General features: G+C 35.9%; 2 protein-coding genes and 2 long non-coding RNA genes across 11 annotated transcripts in view; 2 read left to right on the forward strand and 2 right to left on the reverse strand.

The window, feature by feature from the left end:
• On the reverse strand, positions 1-6,572 carry paox (polyamine oxidase). 2 transcript variants are annotated; one of them, XM_051917640.1, is made up of 7 exons: positions 6,163-6,572; positions 2,394-2,886; positions 2,063-2,262; positions 1,575-1,830; positions 1,390-1,502; positions 591-745; positions 1-456 (listed from the first exon to the last, which is right to left on the reverse strand). In XM_051917640.1, the coding sequence occupies exons 1-7, from the start codon at positions 6,320-6,322 to the stop codon at positions 310-312; spliced, it is 1,524 nt and encodes a 507-aa protein (XP_051773600.1). In that variant the 5' UTR covers positions 6,323-6,572; the 3' UTR covers positions 1-309. The 2 variants fall into 2 exon arrangements, with proteins under 2 accessions (XP_051773600.1, XP_051773601.1); XM_051917641.1 differs by lacking the exon at positions 6,163-6,572 and adding an exon at positions 5,681-6,137.
• On the forward strand, positions 2,893-11,911 carry LOC127525238 (uncharacterized). Its single transcript, XR_007933290.1, has 2 exons — positions 2,893-5,359; positions 7,467-11,911. It is a non-coding gene; the product is annotated as an uncharacterized LOC127525238 (long non-coding RNA).
• Positions 10,649-22,984, reverse strand: part of rassf4a (Ras association domain family member 4a) — a 26,337-nt gene continuing 14,001 nt past the window's right edge. For 3 of the 7 annotated variants that reach the window (XM_051917642.1, XM_051917643.1, XM_051917644.1), the window contains 8 exons: positions 17,998-18,143; positions 14,541-14,623; positions 14,153-14,313; positions 13,028-13,129; positions 12,901-12,952; positions 12,671-12,792; positions 11,814-11,911; positions 10,649-11,732 (listed from right to left, as the gene is read on the reverse strand). In XM_051917642.1, coding sequence (XP_051773602.1) covers positions 11,663-11,732; positions 11,814-11,911; positions 12,671-12,792; positions 12,901-12,952; positions 13,028-13,129; positions 14,153-14,313; positions 14,541-14,623; positions 17,998-18,143 — 834 coding nt within the window. In that variant the 3' untranslated portion in view covers positions 10,649-11,662. Of the gene's footprint in view, positions 11,912-12,474; positions 12,793-12,900; positions 12,953-13,027; positions 13,130-14,152; positions 14,314-14,540; positions 14,624-17,997; positions 18,144-22,984 lie in introns of all 7 variants that reach the window. The other 4 variants (XR_007933287.1, XM_051917645.1, XR_007933286.1 and 1 more) reach the window with 4 other exon arrangements.
• Positions 18,150-21,059, forward strand: LOC127525236 (uncharacterized). The gene is made up of 2 exons (XR_007933288.1): positions 18,150-20,331; positions 20,463-21,059. It is a non-coding gene; the product is annotated as an uncharacterized LOC127525236 (long non-coding RNA).

Raw genomic sequence — 22,984 nt, forward strand, 5'->3', positions numbered from 1 at the left:
TATTAGAAAATTTGTTTAATATAAAAATTATTTTCAGATCACAAAAAAACAATTAACATTAGTGCAAAGTACAGGCATTCAGTGAGAAATTATTTGTAATTTTAACATACGCACAAATCATCATTTGTTGAACGAGCTGAACGAAACTTGGATGACATGTTGAACATGTATCATGCAGTGCATTCATGACGTTTTAAATCATTCAGTAATTACATTAAGATTTTCCTTCTATTCCCCTTATAAGGCACATAATTTAATGAAAATGAGTTGTGTCAGTCCTTCCAGTTATTCAGAACTCGAGGACAGTTTTCACAGTTTAGATGAGAATGACCCAGAGGCAGGAGTGTAGTGAGATATAAGACGCTCTGCTTCTCTCCAGCCACTCAGCAATGCTCCATGCACTGTAGAGAAGAAAGACCCGTGTGTGGCTTCTCCTGCAAATAACACCTGCAAAGGCTGTAAAAACATAGTGTCATTCATGTTATAAGATATTATCAGTTACGTAATTTAAAGCAAGTTTAAGTGTAAATGAAAAAAATCTGCTTACAGCATACAATTTAGAATAACTGCTTGACTAAACATTGACAAACCTTAGAATTTGAGCCTTTCAGCGGCAAGGGTTCAGCAAGATTGTCTATATCATATGCTGAGCAACCTTTGGCCACATAGCTGTAAGATCCGCAGGAATAGGGATCATGGAACCACTGAGATCTTAAAAGCTTCCTTGGTGTAATAGTTGGATTTCCTGAAAAGTGTTATAAAAGACTTGACAAGCTATTGGCATTGTTTTTTTATATATAGTTATTTATTTTTAATGCGGTCAAATGTGACAAATTTACTTATTTTCTTTAAAAAAAAAAAAAAAACTGTTTATTTACAAGTATTACATTTTATTTTTAAAGGATTAGTTCACTTTCAAATTAAAATTGCCCCAAGTTTTACTCACCCTCAAGCCATCCTAGGTGTATATGACTTTCTTCTTTCTGATGAACACAATCTGAGAAATATTAATAAATATCCTGACGCATCCGAGCGTTATAAACGCATAGTTTCACTTCAGAAGGCCTTTATTAACCCCCAGAGCCATGTGGAGTATGTTTATGGTGGATGGATGTGGATTGAAGGAACTTTCTTGAGCTCATGCTCGTTGATCCTCACTCACTGCTTTTATAAAGCCCGGATGCGTCAGGATATTTATTAATATTTCTCCGATTGTGTTCATCAGAAAGAAGAAAGTCATATACAGCTAGGATAGCTTGAGGGTGAGTAAAGCTTGGGGTAATTTTCACTTCAAAGTGAACTAATCCTTTAAGTCAACATTTTGCATGTAGTCTCAGATTTTTTGGACCTCATCAACAATGTCCTATCAAGCTGTAAAAAGTTATTTACCAGTAAATAAGCGAAGGAGCTGTGTGACACTGTGCAGCACTTCAAATTCAGACAGAGTTTCCATGTACTCAGATTCCCGCCCCGCAATCCATCCACAGAGCACGTGTCCATATCTGCACAACATCAGAAAATCATATTCATAATGGTTTAAACAGCAGTATTGGAGAAAATTCCATTATTTTTACCTCTCTGTGGGCTTCAGCACAGTGAACCCAATCAACTTTCTAATCCAGGACATCTTCACATCTGAAACAACATCAGCAAGATGGGTCTCGTCCTCCCATACAAGGTAGATCAACTCACAGTCTTCATCCCAGAAAGGCTGCTCAAACTCAAGAAAGATCTTGTTGTTGGTCCCAAAGCCCATTCTCTGGATTGAGTGCAATTTGTGCAGTGGAAGAGAAGGGCTCAGAAAAGTGTTCTGGTGCTTCTTCAGGTATCCTGTAATGAAATAGCACATCAGATGAGTTATAGGCCTTGCAGAAAGTTATAAGAATGTTATAAAGCGATATTATGAAAATTATTTATTTTCATTCATGTAATATGAAAATTATATATATAATAAAATGACAATTACAATTACCAAACAAATGATGTACAGTAGTATACAAATGAGTGTCCGATGCAAATTGTTAGCTAAGCCAACAAGTCATGCAGAATGTACTATACATACCCAGTGGTACGGTGACAATAACATGGTCTGCTGCAAATGTCTCTCCATTAACACATTCAATCATAATGGGGAATAACATTCCCTTAGTATTTGGTCCATTCTTGGTGTAGTTCCAGTGAATGCACTTCACTGGCTTGTTGTACAAGACTATGTCATTGGGAAGTTCCTTCATCATGTGATCAGTTAAACCTTCATAACCTCTAAGGGGAAAAGAGTGCATGAACACATTTAGAAAACTTTACAAGATTTAAGAAAGCATTGTTGGAATTGGATAATTGAGACAATTGATTAAAAAATGTACAAGAAAGGCTCTGGGACTCTGATCACTCACCCTGGGAAAGTGCAGTCCAGTCCTGGAAGAGTCTTATACATGCCAAATGCTCCAAGGCCAACATCATCCATTGTGTGTGTTCCGCTGACACAGCACTCCAGCTTGAGCAATGTGTTTATCATGGCCATTCTTATCGCAATGTTAGCCTGGTCCTCCTTCCACTCCTCCGGGGCCAGCCGTTCAGCCTCTGCCTTGACAAACTCCCCAACACTCGGCAGAGGTTCTCCACCACTGTCATGGAACTGCTGGCTCCTTTCCAGTAAGTTCATGAAAAGCTCCACCGCTGGACCCATCGTCTCAGGCCCCAGTTTCCGACCTGAACTGGTAAACCAGTTGGGAACAAACAATGGATGACCACCAATGTCAATGGCCTGGTTTTCCTCAGACATTGATTCTTTGTCAAGGAGCTGGTAATCACATGCCAAACGAAACACTGGGTTTTCCTTTGATGGGCCATGGATCCAGTTGGCGCCAATCTCTACAATGTTGTCACCTTGAACAAAAGAAAAAAATGTGATAAAAATAAATGTGATATGCATCTATGGAGATTTTTTTTCTCAGTGTACATTCAAGTCTTGGCAACAAAAAAAAAAATCTACTGAACATTGAACACACCTCTTGTGCCTTAATAACGAGACATGTTGTCACACGTACTATGTAGAAAAAGTTGTCATAATGAAACCTGCCTGTCTATTCAGCAAAATGTAAACATTAAAATGATTATAACATGAAACAGCAAAAATATGAAAGGTAACTTTTTTTTTATTTGTGGCCAAGAAATATTGTATTTAATAAATTGCATCGATTTGTAACATTGTCAACACGTGTAACAACTTGACCTAAACTGACATTTAGAAAACACATACATTTGTTCTTAAAACACGATTAAACCTTTCAGTTAAAATGTATAACGCTACTTTCATTTACTGTTATATAGATGACCCTGGCCCGAATGTTTTCCAGTGTGGTTTATTGGGTTTACTTATTAACCCTATAGGAAAAACTAGACTTTAAGACAGCATGCCTTATTTGCATATAATATACATTACATTTAGAATGATTTTTCAGCTGATTTTTTTACTTGTCCATTATACTGACTAAATATCAGTATAATTATACATCATTAGAATCTAAGTTTAATAAATAAAATATGCTAACCCAATTTCCTGTACATGTGTCAAGAAACTATAAAGGCCAATTCACACCGCACCGACAAACGAGTCACAGAGAGTCAAGTCTGACTGGGAAAATTCCACACATACGTGTAACCATGTTAACGATATTGTCAGGCAAGTTATTATATTAATAATATAGTATCATATATATTTTCATTGTATTAAAGTATTGAGGCAAAACAAAAATACTAACCTGAAATCCGAAGCGCTGTAGCCATCGATCTGATCACAACCCATTGCGTTGCGGTTGGTATACACCGGTTTTTAAACTTTTTTTAGCGCGACCCTTTTTATTTATGTGACCCATAGGCCTATACAACCATGTAGCTAAACAAGCCAAAACGAATTAATTTAAAACGAAACTGAAGGTAAACCTGCGTTGCTCTCTCTTTCGGTGAAGTGGAGCAGTGCTCTTGCGGAGTCGCGGATTGCACTACGGACTATTGTACCTTTCACATGTTTTTTTTTTTTTTTTAACTGTATTTTTTTTTAATTTTTTTATAAAGAACAAGCTGCGATGTCACGTTTAAAGTGCTTTGTTGTGTGTGCGTGAGGCGCGGGCGCGATCAAACAGCTGTTTTTGCAGGGGACTTGCCTCATCGTCATGGCAACGGTTCGTGGCCAGGTCAGATTACGTCAGAGTTTGTTGGAAAACTGCTCACACTGCTCAGACATTACACGACCCAACAAACGCCGATTAAACATGTTCAGTCGGGTGAAAACAGACTCCATCAGACGCCAACAGGGGTATCACACCTATCCAACAAACTCGAACAGACGAGCGTTTGTCGGCGCGGTGTGAATTGGCCTTTAAACGTTACATCGCAGCTTGTTCTTTATAAAAAAAAAAAAATACAGTTAAAAAAAAAAACATAAAAAGGTACAATAGTCCGTAGCGCAATCCGTGCCATTCAGCAAGAGCACTGCTCCACTTCACCGAAAGAGAGAGCAACGCAGGTTTACCTTCAGTTTCGTTTTAAATTAATTCGTTTTGGCTTGTTTAGCTACATGGTTGTATAGGCCTATGGGTCACATAAATAGGGTCGCGCTAAAAAAAGTTTAAAAACCGGTGTATACCAACCGCAACGCAATGGGTTGTGATCAGATCGATGGCTACAGCGCTTCGGATTTCAGGTTAGTATTTTTGTTTTGCCTCAATACTTTAATACAATGAAAATATATATGATACTATATTATTAATATAATAACTTGCCTGACAGTATCGTTAACATAGTTACACGTATGTAGTTGCGGAATTTTCCCAGTCAGACTTGACTCTCTGTGACTCGTTTGTCGGTGTTTGTTGGGTCAGTGTGAACATGACAGTTTTTTCTCATAGAATTCTAAATCCAACGGCCAACTTGTTCGTTGGCGTTTGTCGGTGCGGTGTGAATTGGCCTTTAAAGGCCGGAACACACCAAGCCGACGGTTGGCCGTCGGGCAGTTTTTGTTCGTCGGCCGACTAAGTTTTCTCAGTGTGTTCTGCACCGTCGGCTTTTTTCCGGCCGATTCGAAATGTTGAATCGGCGTCGGCGCTCGTCGGTCCGTCGGGCCATCTAATCATTCTGATTGGCTGTTCAGCTACTGCCACCTGCTGGTACGGAAAGGCATTTCATCTTGCGCAGGCGCAGAACGGACGTGCTACTTGGCCGTCGGGTGGTAAGCGTCGGTTTGGTGTGTCAGGGCAACTTTGGACACAGACGCTGCCGACGTGAGCCAACCCCGCAGTCTGTTTTCGTCACCACTAGTTCGTCGGCGTCGGCTTGGTGTGTTCCGGCCTTAAGAGATACGGTAAGCAAGTCATCTTATAGGATGATGGGCTGCTATAGTAACGCGGGTCTGTTGATTGTGTTGTGGATATTTAAGAAAAAATCGCTTCGTATATTCAGTTGAACAGCTGTGTAACTGAAATGCGCACAACCTGTTTTCCTACTCCCAGTTGTTTTCCTCTGAATATGCGCTAAATGGATGTCTCCCAATTTCGTTGCTTTTTAGATTTAAAAAGCGTCTAGAGATAGAGTAGGCTACACTCGTTCGGTACCGTTGCACTCACTGATCATAATACATATGCTTTAACTTTTTAGTGTTAAATAAAAAACCCTTTGTGTGTACCGTCGGATGAAATCCTACAGGTGTCCATGTTTTCTCCGTCCTTGCAATAAATGCACATCCTTGAATGAGCGCGGATTTCTAGCGTATTTACTTGAACTTCTCAGGTAATATCTATAGTTTGACCCATTTCAGAGGCGGCCAAAATCAGAAATTAAAATGGACTGAATAAAGCTCTCTACAAACTTGACATGCAAAGCCGCGCCGACTGACATGTATGCGCGTGAATCACACACACACACGCTCAAAGCAATATTTTAAGTTACTACAGTACATAATACATTTTAACTTGCAGAATAATACAGTCACTATACACATATTCTCACGTTTAGCTATGTCTTTTAACTATTACAGTTTTTCGAAGGAGAAAAAAACATGAACTATTGGCTTTACATCATCATGTCAGCTGTCACTTTACATTGCTCGAGGCCCTTGTGCGGTCGCACACTTGGCACAGCCTTTGCGACAGCTCTGCCTGTACATACCCAGTCTTCCCGTTCGTATTCTCCCACCGCTTCTTGCAGTCGCTTCTATGATGTGAACATTATGAAAACCGTGTTTTAGTAATTTCTGAGCAGCACCAATTCCCGAGATGCCGCATCCAATTATAAATATTTGAGAATCCCGAGCTGAACGTAATGCCATTGAATCTCTTTGTGCGCGACACCTTCATGGAGGACTGAAGTAACTGTTCAACTGCTCTTACGCTCAACGCCCCTCCCCAACTCGCGTGAACTGTGCTTGACACACGAACGCGTCAGCTAGACGCTGGTCTCAGAATCATTCTATGGAAATTTGAGGGTCTGAATGGTTCCTCTAAGATACTTTATAAAAACTAAGTTAAACAGATCCACTTTAATGCTGCCTTTTTGCACAGAACAAAAATGACGTCCGATAAACCGGAAGTGATTCGTTTCCGTTAAACATTTGATACTTTTAAAGTAATAAATTGTTAATTTAATATTTTGTTAGTTTTTATGTTGTCTCCTATATGTTCCCTTAAAAAGTATTGCCGGTCAATTGTACAATATGCATATTTATTGTTTGTAATCATTTATTCATTTCACCATGTTGAATGTTCAGAGGGTAAATGTTAAAGTAAACGCTCCAGCTCTTTGACATTGATGGTGTGTGTAGTTTTTGTAACGATAAAAAAAGAAGCTATTTATTATGAAAGATCATTTCCGCCACATAAGAAAAAAAAAATCATGCTTTGGTAAATTATAATTATGAGATAAAAAGTAGAATTTGTTAAAGTCGAAGATGTTATATTAAAAGCCTATAATATTGTTATATTAATTAGGGTTTTTTTTGTTGTTGTTGTTGTTGTTGTTTTTTTTTTTTTTTGCCTAAAGATTTCATTTATGTGTTTAGCACTTTGAATGCCAGTTAAAGTTGTTTCTGAAATCTTTTGAAGACCGTTCATAAAGATCATAAAAAACAACTGCAATTTTCACACAGTAAGGTTTTTTCAGAAGAGGGCAGTATAATCTTAGTTTCACGCCGTTAAACGTTTGTCATATGTGAAATGTGGGCAATAGTTAGCAAGCCAGTTACAAAGGGTAAACAGCAGACAAAATCTTTTTGTCGTACAAAAGGCTAAGTTCCTAAGTTTCCTCAAATAATAGTGTAGTACAAAGTACAAAAATCAAGATTGTTAACCCTCTGTGGGACTGATTGTGAAATCACATCGAGAAAAAATAAATGACTTTATATTTTACATATATTTAAGACTAACATCATTTTCCAACATTAGTTTTCTACATCTGATCTTTGACCTTTTTTTTAGGGTGCCGTCATGACTAATGCCACTGACGCTGATGACCTTTTTTTAGGCTGCCATCATAACTGACTTTGTCCTATTAGGGTAAATGATTAAACTTCACACATTCAAATGCATTTTCTGAAAAGGAGTGTAAGTAAAGGTCTTAGTGTTTCAAAAAACATTAAAAAAAGCTTTATGAACATTCGAGTCTAAAATGAACTAAATGCCTTGACAACATGTGACCTAACATGTACTAATGTCTCCTTCTCTTCCTTGTTGCCAGAATGTCAAGCACATGGCAAATTGATTTTAATTTTATTGGCTGAAGGGGATGTCATATCCTCCTGGGACCCAGGAATAGAATTTTGGCCTCTGTAGTGGACATTATATTTTAGTGATTTTCTCTGACATCATACATGTCACAGTTTTAAGTCTGGATGTCCTGTAAAGAGCACATTCTGGGCTTTGCAGAGATACCAAATTTTTTTTTGCAAATTTTTAGAGGTTTTGCCATGACAATAACAACTTCTTGGTCTTTAAATATGACTGAAAATGAAAATTAGCACTCTTATGGAAATATGATAATATTTTGTAATTATCATTTAAATCTGATTATTTTTCAAATTGTTTGTTATAAATCAACATCTCAGGAAAATCTTATGGGGTTTGAAATCATAATATGACTTTCTGTTATGAAACAGGACATTGATTTCATACATGACCTCTGTTAGAGGACACCAGGACTAAAATCATGTTTATCAGGCATTTTAGGAGATACAACAAGTGAATAGGGAAAGAAATTGTATATCGATATTCCTGTTAATTATTAGATATTATTATGAAAATGCTGCCAATTATTACATTATTACACTTCTTTTTTCATTGCATGTTGCTCCAAGAACACATTAATATGCAAATTAGATACAATGTATGAATACATTGTATTGAATGGGAAAACCAATGTATGGCTATTTTACCCACATACTGCATAAAGTAAAATGGTATATCAATTAATTCCATTATATCTTTCATAACATAGTTGAGAATCATCTTTATACAAAGTTTGGTTAAAAAAAAAATCCTGAAGCCTAAAAATTGATTGGTGATTAAAAAGAAAAAATTCCATTGTTTTTTGCCTATACATGTAATTTAATGTAATTTTATTTTTTAAACAACTTAGTCCTGGTGTCCACTACAGAGGACATAGCATAACATATGAATAAAATATAATTTTTCAAAAATGTTTTTTTTTTTTTTTTCATTTGTTTCCTATGCTCTAAACAATGTAATGACGTGAAAAAATACTAAATTCAAAAAACTTTTTTTTTCTGGGTCTCAGGAGGATATTATATTACTTTTTTTTGTTGAACATTATTATTGTATTTTAAATGCAATTTTCTTAGTGTCATTTATAAATGACGATGTCCCATAGAGTGTTAAAATGTACTTAAAGCACGTACGTAAAGCACTACTGATGCACACAAATGTTAATGTGTATTTAATATAGACTACTGTGTACTATATTTTAAGGGCTTGCAAAACAAATTCTTTGGCAGAATGTACTGTCATGCACCTATAGGCAGCAGGCGAATTATCATTCAATGTATAACAAATGTCAAGTGTGCTTGACAGGTTATAGCTACTATTACTAAAGCCAGAAATATTCCTACACTGTTCTCAAAAATAAGAAATATAAAAATACATTTCAAATCATTATTTACAAATTAACTAAGATATCATACAATGATGTTATGTGGCATAGATAATTGACTCTACAAGTGTACACAAACACAGTGTTTAGTTTTTCTCTTTGTGCTATTTCTTCAGGAAATGGGAACCACCTTAAGTAATGTTCCCTGTTCCCAGGATGCCTCCCACTGTGTAACATGGGCACTCTAGCCAGAAGCCACTGACTTCATGTGTTAGTCTCAATAACATGAGCTTTTTTAGCTTGTGGGAACTGGCTTAGTGCAAGGGTCACTCAAAGAACAATAAGAAATGCTCATTGTGAACATAAGGGAAACACCACAACATTTTTCTCAAGCAATAAAACAATGATAATGAAATAATGAGATAATAAAATGAAACACCATGGGATTGTATTGTAATAGAATAGGTTCATGAGCATCAATTTTAAATATAATGATAATGGCAAACAGACTTTTAATAAGTATTTTACAACAGTAGCCACATTCAAATCCAGACTCAAAACATATCTTTTTAGCTATGCATTTACTGATTGAGCACTGTGCTATGTCCGAACTGTTTGCACTTTATTTTATACGTATTATCTTTTTTGTTCTTTTAATTCTTTTTCTTGTTTTTATTTCATTTTTAATGCATTTTATATCAATCTTTTATGTATCATCTTTATATTTCTGACTTTTAATGCATTTTAAATCTTGCTGTCTGGTTGAAAGAGCTGGGAGAGTTAGGAAGTAAGCATTTGTTGTCCCTGGATGGAGCTCTGACAAGAGTTAGTCCAGGAAGATTTGTCTGTAAGGGTACTGTTTAAACGCACAGCTACCTGACAAATATAAATATTTTTCCATTTAGATCCGCTATGATGGACGACAAAGTTGAGTAAAGTTATCCCTGGATGGAGCTCTGGATAGAGTTAGTCCAGGAAGATTTGTCTGTAAGGGTACTGTTTAAATGCACAGCTACCTGACAAATATAAATATTTTTCCATTTAGATCCGCTCTGACGGACAACAAAGTTGAGTACAGTTATCCCTCCAGCGTGAGGAAGATTAGTTTAGATCCGCTCTGACGGACAACAAAAAACTCCCTGAAACTTCCTAACTCTTCTATCCAGGTAGTGATATTCCGTGTTTTTGCTGTTATTTTTATTTCTTATGCATTCCATTTTTATTCTTATGTATTTGGTTCTTCTTTATGTAAAGCACTTTGAATTACCATTGTGTATGAAATGTGCTATACAAATAAAATTGCCTTGCCTTTTAATGTGTCATGAATTAGATATTTTATAGGTGAGTACAAAACTAACATGACACTGTATGTTAGCAAAACAAAGATGCTACTTAAGACCAAATGAACTGTTTTGCAGTGTGTACTTTAATCTTAACCCCTTTAATCTTATTCTTTATTCTCAGGTTAGGTAAAGTAAGGTAAAGTAAAAAGACTTATCTGTGGTATGTTCTTATTCAAAGTCTTAAAACACTATAAATCAGTCTCGGTAGGCAGTTTTTGTAATCAATTCAATTTCTTTTTATAATAAACAAAAATGTAAAGGCAAATTGTTCATTATTAAAGTATAAAATACAATAATTACACTTTGAATCAAAGGTGTATTCATTTCTGGGATTCGGGTTTCTTGTCCTCAGCTCTAGGCTTCTAGGTATCGGGGGTACTGACATATCAGTATCCGAAGAGGCAATCAACTTTTATACTCCTGTTGTTTACCGCCAAAGTTAGGTTCTAATCTTCTTGATTTGAAGCAAGTTGTAACTTTCCCAAGATCCTTCTCAAGGCCTTGCAGGTGCAAGCTGTATGCCTCCTTCTGTCCTTGAACTCCAGTTAACTCTACCAAGATGGCTAATGTCCTTTTATAGGAGTAAAACCACAGTGGAACCACATTTCTTTGAGTCCTTGAACACACACACATAAACGCACAGTTTTGCTCCTCCTTATCATGGGTAGGCACGCACATAATTGACAATTACTGTACATCTCTGTCCATACAGTATAAGGCATTTCTTAGAAACAAACAAAAATAAATAACAACATTGTAAGCAATGCATTATATTCAATACATCGGCTACATATGTGTAGCAAAAAGGCATCTAAAATAAACAAGGAGGCAGGGTAATTGCATTTCACTGATATTGTACAACAGAACAATTCCTCATATATTAGTTTCATTTTAAAATGTATAAAAGGTAACATTGTTACTGTACAAACTTGTCAGGCGTGTATATATTATGTAACATACAATGACAAAAAATGTCTTTTAATGTCATGGAGCATAAATGCATCATAAAATAACATTCTAGGTCATTTGTAAGTAACACCTGAGAATTGTGGGTAAAAGTACTTACAGCTGCTAATTACTAAATACCAGTAGATTATACTTTTCTTATACTAGTTATTGCGCTGACGTCTTCACCAAAAATGAAAAACCTAAAACTATCTGTGGCTCACTGCTGTTGAATATACAATAGAGAAGATGCCTCTGCTCTAAACCATCAGCACATTTTCTCACGCATAATTTGCACTGTCAGAGATGCCATCCAATTTCTGTAATATCATTGACCTCAGTGCACTGTATCTGTAAAAAACAAAAGTACAACAAAGACAAAAATGAATATATTGTTGTGTTAAGGAAACAAAGAATATTGTACTTGCTTACTTTCTTGTCAGTTTTAAAATCTCTCTCTCTTCCTCCTCTTTCAGTTTCTTGATGAAACTGTCCAAAACGGGCATTTCAAACTTAATATACTGTGCAACCTGAAAGACAATGCATTAATGTATTAACCACTGAAATATAAGCAATGAATGTTCTGAATATTAACAAAAATAACACAGAGAACTTGCACATACACTACTGTTCCAAATGTTAGGGTTTGTAAGATTTTGAAAGAAGTTTCTTATGCTCACCAAGGCTGCATTTATTTGATCAAAAATACATTAAAATGTTGTGAAATATTACAATTTAAAATAGCTGATTTCTATTTGAATATATTTTAAAATGTCATTTATTCTGTGTTGGCAAAGATTAATTTTCAGTAGCCATTACAGTCTTAAGTGTCACATGATCCTTCAGAAATCATTTTATCATGCTAAGAAACCTTTCTTATTACTATTAGTTTTGTACTGATTAATATTTTTGTGGAAACCATGATACATTTTTTTTTCAGGATTCTTTGATGGATAGAAAGTTTAGAAGAACAGCATTTATTTGAAATAAAAATCTTTTGTAACATTATAAATGTCTTTACTGTCATTTTGATCAATTTAATAAATCTTTGTTGTATAAATGTATTCATTTCTTTATAAAAATGCATACTGACCTTTGAATAAATATGCAATAGAAATATTTGTACCATTGTTAGTCCACTTGGTAGGATCCTAAAATTAGACTTGATATCTGGAAGTGACATTATTGTTTACTGTATCTATATTTGAACAACAGAATATAAGTTTGCCAGGGGAATCACATTCTGAATGACCTATTGTGAACTTTGAAATACTCACAAAAATACTCACATCGTATGTAATCTCTTCACCAAGGTCCTTTTCCAAAATAAATATTCTGGCGATTTTTTCACATGGACCATGCAGCAGGCGAGATACCAAAGGGTATTCTGTGTCCTTAAGTTTTGTTCTCTCTGGGGACAAAAGATGGGCGAACAAAAAAAAAACCCAGCAGAAATCCGCAGATTCAGTTGACTCTTGCAGAAACTAAACAGTGTAAACTTAAGAATGACAAGCCTTACCCCCTGATGCATGGACTAGGTAGAGGGCAAACTCATCTGCCTTATTCTCAACCTATAAAGAAGTACAAAACAGAGAAGTAATGAGTAGTAAAGATCATCATATTCAGCTGAATTAGGGAAAACTTACCCGAAACTTATTAAGAAGCAGGTTAAGAACTTGATGTGTTGTTAAAGTGCTGTTCACTCGCACATTCGTCACTGATCCATATGATGGAGTAAAAACTGATGTCTGTAAAGAAAGGAGATCAAGTTCAGCAATAATTGTAAATGTTTAACCTTTCATAAATGATGTGGTACAAGTTTAGTGTAAAATTTGGCAAATAACATTTGGAAGAAAAAAAACAGGCCACAATAAAATTAATATAATGTACTGTACAATATACAGTAAGTTATGAAAGGTAATATAGTCTGTGGTGATAAAAGCCAAAATGAGGCACTTGTATGCTGTGCCATTTAATTAGCATAAGGCAATAAAATGACTTGCAGCTATAGAATGATTTTAAAAATGTGTTTTTGTTTCAGAAAAGATGCATTAAATTTATCAACAGTGGCTGTAAAGACATTTATATTGTTACAAAAAAAATTCAATTCAAAATAAATGCTGTTCTTTTGGACTTTCTATCTATCAAAGAATCCTGAAAAAAAAAGTATATCAGTTTATATCAAAATTCTAACCTTTCATCGAAGTAAAACAATTGAAAGTGGGGGGAAACTCACGTCATGAAATAAATGTTTTTCTCCAATACATTGACACCCATAATTACTAAGGGTGCCAATTGTGGAGGGCACTGTGTATATGTATATATATATAAACATCTCCACATCTGCAAAGGGACCAGGCCAACTTATATGACCTTCGAGGACCATTTATGAGAGTGGCAGATGACAACAGATAATAAAAGCACATGGTGCAGCCAAAGGGAAGGCCTGCACAGGAAAACACTGCCTCTCAACAGCTGCATCCATCTCACAACACTGATGTACAGCATAAACACTTAGACGACGGACACTTCCCTTTACAGATGCTGCTGTGGCACTTTATGAGAGCACCAGGCCCCTTGCCAGGCACAAGGAATGTTATCTTTCAGTGAGCTCTATTGTACTATTGTCCTGAGCTTGGAGCATGGAAGACTTCCAACTCATCTCTGCCTTCGGCCTGAGAGGCTGCCCCAGTGTTCTCTGGGTGAAAGCTTTATAGATAGTCACAGTTCAAGTTTAACTGTGCTTATTAAGAATAATAAAGTACAATTACTTTGTGGTTGTAGAAATGGCCATTGATGGAGAAGCGATGTCTTTTTATTCTCTGTGAATCGGCAGAGCTGTGGATTTTAGATCTTCTTTGGATATTCACAAAGCTGGCATCACTTCTTGTTCTCAGCAGTTGAGGAATGTCCTCCTCAGCACCATCCATACCTGCAGCAGAACAGCATTCAGAGACATGAGTAGGCTAATATTAAGATGAGACATTCAAAGATGAGATCTTTACTAGAGCCCTCCATGTCAGAAAAATGTTAGGAACGTCCAATTATGCATTTAGTTCAGTTAAGAATAATAATCTATAACAATCTTCAATATTAAAAAGAGCATTTAAAGGTTTTCCTATTTTTGTGTGGAGAGGTCTGGATGCTTTTCATACTCACTGGGTACAGGTGTGGCACTGACTTTGTTGTTGTTGGGCTCTAAACAAAACTGGTGTGAAAAACTCTGCTCACCGTTTTCATTCCTGTAAACAACCACAAAAATGTCTAATTGAACAATGTTATGGCAAACTATAAGCTTTCAATGGATATGGTACAAAAAAAGCCTTCAAATGGAATAATATCAATTATTGTTATGTTCTTCTTCAGCAGTTGTTGTATGACCATCTAAAAAATGTTGTATGATCATCGCGAGAGATCACACTACATAATATCTTCTATTTATTTAAATGAAGCTCAGAAAATTTGCAACCACATTTTTATTACCAGTATATGGATTACACTTTAAACCCTTAAAGGATTAGTTCACTTTCAAATAAAAATTTCCTGATAATTTACTCACCCCGTGTCATCCAAGATGTCCATGTCCTTCTTTCTTCAGTCGAAAGGAAATTAAGGTTTTTGATGAAAACATTCCAGGATTATTTACTTACGTTGAATAGGGAAGGTGTAGGACATACAGCGTAAGCTTTTTGAAGAACACAGAAGGCGGTCTGGCGGAAGCACTTGCAAGGCGATCATTAGTGTTTAAAATGCATATACATTTTTATTTTTTATTTTAGAAAATGACGGATCGTTTCACTAGATAAGACCCTTATTCCTCGTCTAGTATCGTTTAAATCCCTTTGAAGCTTCACTGAAACTGTCATTTTGATCTTCAACCATTTGGGGACAATTGAAGTCCACTACAAGGAGAATAATCCTGGAATGTTTCCATCAAAAACCTTAATTTCTTTTTGAATGAAGAAAGAAGGACATGGACATCTTGGATGACATGGGGGTGAGTAAATTACCAGGAAATTTTAATTTAAAAGTGGACTAATCCTTTAAGCAGTATTCATTTTACATTAACCTTTGATGTTAAAGGGTTAGTTCACCCAAAAATGAAAATAATGTCATTTATTACTCACCCTCATGTCGTTCTCCACCCCTAAGACCTTTGTTCATCTTCGGAACACAAATAAAGATATTTTTTATTAAATCCGATGGCTCAGCGAGGCCTGCATAGACAGCAATGGTACTTCCTCTCTCAAGATCCATAAAGGTACTAAAAACATATCTAAATCAGTTCATGTGAGTACATTGTTTCAACCTTAATATTATAAAGCGACAAGAGTATTTTTTGTGTGCCAAAAATAATGACTTTTTAACAATATCTAGTGATGGCCGATTTCAAAACACTGCTTCATGAAGCTTCGGAGCTTTACAAATCAAATCAGTGGTTCGGAGCGCCAAAGTCACATGATTTCAGCAGTTTGGTGGTTTGATACGCGATCCGAATCACTGATTCGATTCAAAAGATTCACAACGCTCCGAAGCAGTGTTTTGAAATCGGCCATCACTAGATATTGTTAAAAAGTTATTATTTTGTATACAAAAAATATTCTCGTCGCCTTATAATATTGAGGTAGAACTACTGAACTCACATGTACTGATTTATGTTTTTAGTACCTTTATGGATCTTGAGAGAGGAAGTACCATTGCTGTCTATGCAGGCCTCGCTGAGCCATCGGATTTAATCAAAAATATCTTAATTTGTGTTCCGAAGATTAACGAAGGTCTTACGGGTGTGGAACAACATGAGGGTGAGTAATAAATGACATTATTTTCATTTTTGGGTGAACTAACCCTTTAAGCTACTTTTCATGTTAATTTTACTTTAGATATTGCACAATTTGTTTTACATATCTAATAGTTTTCTCTATAGAAGATTTTTGTCTTTTTGTATAATATTCATGGAAAGTGTTCAATAATAACTTTATTTATATTTATTTACTTTAAATTAGGAATTTTCTATTAAATAACTGGAATATTTCATTGGAAATTCTGATTGATTTATCTGTGCTATAATATTATATAATAATGTTAACTGATTTGACTAATGTGATCAAGATGACAATCTTCTTATGTTCACGTGCTGAATCTTTTTGCTTCCAGCATCAAATCAAGGTCACCACAGCTTTGGATATGATACTTGTGAGCTGATTAAAATTTCCATGATACAGATGAGTGCTGCACGTGAGCCCACGTTAATAGCTAGTTCCTCTGTCAGCGAAGGACCACACAACTGCAGCTTTCACCCAGTTTCAACCATGTGCCAGAATATTCCTTTCTAACAATGACCACAGGTCATCATCGCTTACAGAATTACAGCTATGATAGAAAGTGCATTAAATCTCAAAGAAAAGTATTTATTGGATTTTAGGAAAAGTACAAGGCATTATCTATGATCAAATCTACACTGTAAAAAAATGATTGTGATTTTAATGGTAAAAGACTGTAAAAATACTATGGTGAAAAACAGTTAATTGTTTAACAAAGTTTCTGTACTATATACGGTTAATAACTGTAATAGTTCTAACCTTACATTTAATGTAATTTTACAGTAAAATACCATTAAATTGACAGTTTTTGGAAGTGAAAAATAACAAGTCATTGTATAATTTACAGTGAAATTACCGTAATCGTATCGTAAATTGACATTCCCATAATTCCCTGCGTGACACTTCACATATGATATATTTTTGTTGAAATAACCGTCTCTTCTTAGTTTTTCTTATTTTTTCTAATCAGTTATATAAATTAGGGTTTTATGTTACATCTAATGTTGTTAAATTGATGTTTATTGCATTTTTAAAATTTCATGTGTGTTACCATGATGGTGTTTAATGAATGACACTGTGTGCATCTTCTATATATTAGTATTGTCCTTCTCAGTTTGTGGAAAAGTTGCTTGTGATGAGCTTTGATTCATCATGTGACTCTCATCACCATTGTGTTTGGTGGTTGTCAGTGTATTACAAAGGTACAAAACAAATATTAGTACTTCAATAGGTTGGTAAATTAACATTATATCAGTTAATGAAATATGTTTTTTTTACTGTAAATTTAAGTTAAATCTGTAAAACCTAAAATTTCATTACCGTATTTTTTACGGTAAATTTCTGGCAACCACAGCAGCCGGGTTTTTTACCTTATATTTAACAGAATTTTTTTACAGTGTGTAAAATAAACAGTTATGAACCGTAAGTATTACAATATAAACCTTTAAATTATACGGTTTTGAACTGTAAAATAGACAGTAAACTAAGTGCTGTCCCGTAAAACCTAAAATGTTGCTACCGTATTTTTACAGTAAAGTTCTGGCAACCACAGCTGCCGTTTTTTTTTTTTTACCATAAATTTTACGGGGATTTTTTTTAACAGTGTAAGCTGACTGTGAAAGATAAAGGAGCAGCCATTTAACCTACAAAAAAACCTTTACACCCATAAAACCTGGCCTATGAACTGAGACATCTACGATTGAATTAATGAAACAAACAGATGGAGTTACGACCTAATGAAAGAAAGGAGACATCTGGGTGTGGTGTAGCAGCAGGATTTAGGCTGTTCCACCCACCTGCTGGACTCTGAGCTTTCCGACCTCCACGCACCCGTGCAGGCATAGCGAAAGCGCTCGTTGTCGTCGTGCATTTGGAGTCTGATTGGCCTCTTCAGGCCCCAGGAGATGTTGAGTAAACCCTCCACGATCAGCTCGCCCTCTTCCTGCAAGAAATAATAATAATCATCATTTACTCTTTTGTCAGAGGGAGGAAATCCTGCTGGCTCATGTCTCAGCTCAGTTTCAAGTGTACGTGCTGAAGAGGCAGTTGCAAACCACAGAAATTCAATTGAAGATGGTGAAGTTATGGAAAGTTATTTGGGAGGAGTACAATACAGCACACGTACTAGATGTATGATTTTCGAATGTGATTCTGAACAATGATGTTCTTTCAATTCAGTGATCAGTTAATTCAATAGCAAAAAATGCCAAATACATGTTTCATTTGCCCTCAGAAGTGTTGAATGAAAAATGTTACAGTGCTGTAATACAGGCTACAGTCAGCACTTTAGGAAATACACTTCAAATTGACATGACATATGACATAGACTACAGTTCAAATATTTCAAATAACTAAAAACAGGAAATTTTAGGTAACACTATTTTAAGGTGACATAGTTACATGTTACTACATGTACTTACTATAGTAATTACAGTAAATTATGCATAATTACAAGTAACTAACCCTAAACCAAACCCTAACCATAACTCTATAATAAGTACATCCAGTTAATATTACTTAGTACTTATTTGAGTAAGTACAATGTAACTACGTCACCTTAAAATAAAGTCTAACCAAATTTGATTGTAAAATATTATTACATTTTAAAATAACTGTTTTCTATTTTAATATATGTCATTTAACGAAGCTGAATTTTCAGGAGTCATTATTTCAGTCTTCAGTGTCACATGATTCTTCAGAAAGCATTCTAATATACTGATATGGTGCTCAAGAAACATTTATTATTAACATTATTATTATTAACCGTTGAAAATGGATGTGCTGCTTAATATTTTTGGTGAAACCATGATATATTTTTCTGAATAAATAACTGTGATATCTTTCATGAATATAAAGTACAACAGAACAGCATTTTAGATAGACAGTTACAGTATATGACAGGCAGGCAGGCAGGCAGACAGACAGACAGACAGACAGACAGACAGACAGACAGACAGACAGACAGACAGACAGACAGACAGACAGACAGATAGATAGATAGATAGATAGATAGATAGATAGATAGATAGACAGACAGACAGCCTGCATGCAGATCTTTCAGGCAGAAACGTGCCACCTAAGCACAGTCTTAATACTATCAAGACCTAAGTCAACAAAGTAGATAAGTCTCTTCCGTTCACATACAAAGAACAATATCGTCTGACTAATGCATTTGACAGAGCTAAATATACCACAGAGATTAAACCGCAAGATTCAGGACACCTGCTTAAAATAGCTGATTGTAGCAGATGCATGTGACACTGTCACAACCTTCTATTTATGTAAGTTTAAAGGATTTAACCTAATTTAATGATCACCTTTCTTAGCTCCACTGTATATCTTTGCATTTAGCTGAAGGGTGAATATGAGGTGAGAAAACATAAATTTAACATTACAATTCATCTGATATTATTACCACAGCTGCATTTCATCTTAAAAAAAACCCACAGTGACACTTTAATTAAGCAAACCACAACAAACCACCATGTTAAAACAAATTCCTTTATGGTGATATTTACATAATTATATAGCTGGAAGAACTTGTGCCTACATCTCATTTCAGTTCTAGGCTATTTACTTTCTGAATTCACAGAAAACAGTATTTAATTCTCAGTTGTTCAGTCCATCCTCAACAGGAGATTCTTGTGATTCTTTGACTCCTTAATTACATAATCATTCAACACAGTCACAAAGCAAGACTAAGGTCAGAGCTGCAGCCCACCAGACTTTATCCCACTGGATCTCTGCTCTTCAACAAAAACCTGTGACCAAAATAAAAATCTGTAATGGTGTTGGCAGCTGTTGTAATTGTGAGTGAGCGTAGTCAAGTGTCATGTAGGTGGAGGGCCGAGTGCTCCCAGGGTCTCATTGTTACTGCAATGTAAACATTCAGGGCAGCTGCGGTGGGGTCCCATTGGTCAGCTTCCTCTCTACTCTCTGCTCAGCACACACACACTTCCTGTCAGGCATGCAAGGTCAGAGCTTAGCTAAATTTAGTGCCTTGGCTTACGGTCCTTAACTGCCGTGACTGTATAAAAGGGGTTGAGCTGCCGCTAAACCTGAACAAACCAAACACAGACACAACCTCTGCACAACAATCACCACTCTGATCCTAGAAGCTTGTCCTACAGGTAAATTTGAGATGTATGATTTACTGAATTATTTATGTTAATTAAACATTCAACCTAATATTTCTTGACTGTCAAATGTCATTACAGATGCAGACTGCATATATAACTAACTGTCGCTCATCTCTTTCCAGGATGAAACCCAGAAGATTACTCCTGTCTGTGGCTCCTCTACCGACAATAACAGAGTCGCATGAAGACCTCTCACAGTCCCTGGATGAATATGTAAACTCCATTAAAGAACTGGCCCAGCCTGCTTGCGGCCCTTTGAGAATATCCAGGACTCACAGGCGTAAACCCGTGGGGAAGCATGCGGGTTCTACCTCAACGCCGCGCAGCGCTTCCCGGGCTCTGCAGCCCCGCCGTGCTTCCCTCGGCCTGGACGAGGTCACGCTGAGGTTCAGCAGCCAGGTGGACTGCGGCGCTAAAGATCCACTGGACTGGTTGTTTGCACAGACACACTTACAGTCACACGGTGAGAATTTGCGCAGGACTGACAGCGCACCTGCTGCTTTGTGGTTACTCTAATGCGCCAAATGCGTAATGACATGCTGATGGGAGGATAACTCTGAACGTTTGATGGATGAACGCAATGGAGGATCTCATGAACTGAACTTCTTAATTTATTGCTGAACAGACTTTTTGTACAAAGATGCTAATGTTTACACCCTGTCAAAGTCATGGTTTTCTACATTCTATGCTTTTTAAAATAAAGTTAAAAAGTGAATTGACTTCAAGAATGTTAATGTTTTCTTTATTAAAATTTCTGTCATCTATCTATCTATCTATCTATCTATCTATCTATCTGTCTATCTGTGTATCAGTGTGTGAGTGTTTAAAACTGATAAAGAAATGCCAATATGACCATAGACTATCATGTCTCTAATAGATCATATGATCTAGAGATGTGTAATGAGCATTTATGATGGTGAGGCAGGGGAGAACAAAATGCAACATGAATGAATAGACATGTGAATACTAATTTCATCTAACGCAGACAAAAAGCTTTTTGTGCACCTTCATTTTCACAGATCAGCAGCTTCCCACAGTATTATCCCTTAGCAAATTATGCAAATAAAACAAGGCCAGGGGCTAAAACACAAAAGTAATTCTCTTTGTGATTAGAACCACGCAAGGCAAGAGATGGCATGTTTGTTAGATACAGGCTTAAGCTCAAGTCCAGTTATAAAACGACCTCTGTTGGCTGCATGTAATTTTTAATTTTACAGCACTGTCTGAACAGAACCAGCAGAGGGCGCTCAATGAACGTTCTGATTCTGAAACTGACCTGCTGCAGACAGAGAAAACAACGTTGCTAAGAAAAAGAAGACATCTTTTCTCGTATCATGAATCATAAAACATATATGTAATGCAGAAAGGAAGATTTTAGTTTCATTTTAATAGCGTTTTAGTGGCTTCTAGTGTTTTCCAACCATTTTCATCGCAGTGGTAGGCCTATTTCACATGAAAAAAACTGCGTGTGTAACGTTAAGTTCATGATCGACTGTACAGAAAAGACAAAAAAAAAATAAAATCTAAAATGTGTGTACATAAGTTTTTTTCTGTTCAAAATTAGTAAGTACGTTATTTCATAGAAATTGCTGTCAAAAGAGGAATTTTTATTGATATCTAGTTTACTAAAAGACGAAAAAATACAATACAAAATCATTCTTTCAAAGATTCTTTCAGACCTGGCAAATTGCAGTTTTTAAAGATTAGTTTTTGTAGTATATTAACATAAGTGCACCCAGATTCCTGAAAGTTGCCCAGAAATGGCGCGTTTTTTCTGAGCAAGCAGATGTGGGTGGTCGCTGGGTTCTGCTGAGTTTAATCTCATAATAAAAGACTAAACAAACAGCAAGAAGAAATGTGACTGGAATGTGATCTTACACTAAAGTGCTTCTACTAAAGTTAACCTCTAGATGGAGCCGTTTATGAACAGTAGGTTAGGCTGGTTAAAATAACAAATTTATCTCATGGCAGTTACTCAGCTAGCTGGACCAACCTGACTGTCTGCAGAAGATGTTAGGCTAAAGTCGGCAGAAAAGGAGAAAATATATTGAGCACTGGTAAATCATCATTATTTTATATGTTGTATTTTTTTTTTTCAGAATACACAGCTAATTTTGAATGACCATGAACGGAGAGAAATGCTTTTTGGCTCCAGATGGTGTTTTAGTTATTTATTTATTTATTTAAACCAGAAGTTGCCATGCAGGTTAAACAAGAACACTTTTTATTAGTTGATGTAGTCGACATGTGACGCATGTCTGAAAGAAACAGCTTTTTTGGACAAGAAAAAAATGTAGGACAGGTCGGGACTTGATTTTGTCCGTTAGGAATTGTGGCGGGTTAAACGGGGGGTGCGAGTATTTTGATTAAAGATTGGCACATGGGCACATGAATTAAAAGAAATGATGTGCACACATAAATCATTTATAATAAATACTGCAAAATTCAATTAAAAATATTCTTTGCAGATTAATCACTGCTTAACTGGGCTGTTAATTTTGTTCTCCACATTAACCGGTTAGTTCACCCAAAAATGAAAATTCTATCATTAATTACTCACCCTCAAGTCGTTCCACACCCTTAAGACCTTTGTTCCTCTTCGGAACACAAATTAAGATATTATGATGATATCCGAGAGCTGTCT

This window comes from Ctenopharyngodon idella, chromosome 13 (genome assembly GCF_019924925.1).
Source record: "Ctenopharyngodon idella isolate HZGC_01 chromosome 13, HZGC01, whole genome shotgun sequence".
NCBI classification, from domain to species: Eukaryota; Metazoa; Chordata; class Actinopteri; order Cypriniformes; family Xenocyprididae; genus Ctenopharyngodon; species Ctenopharyngodon idella.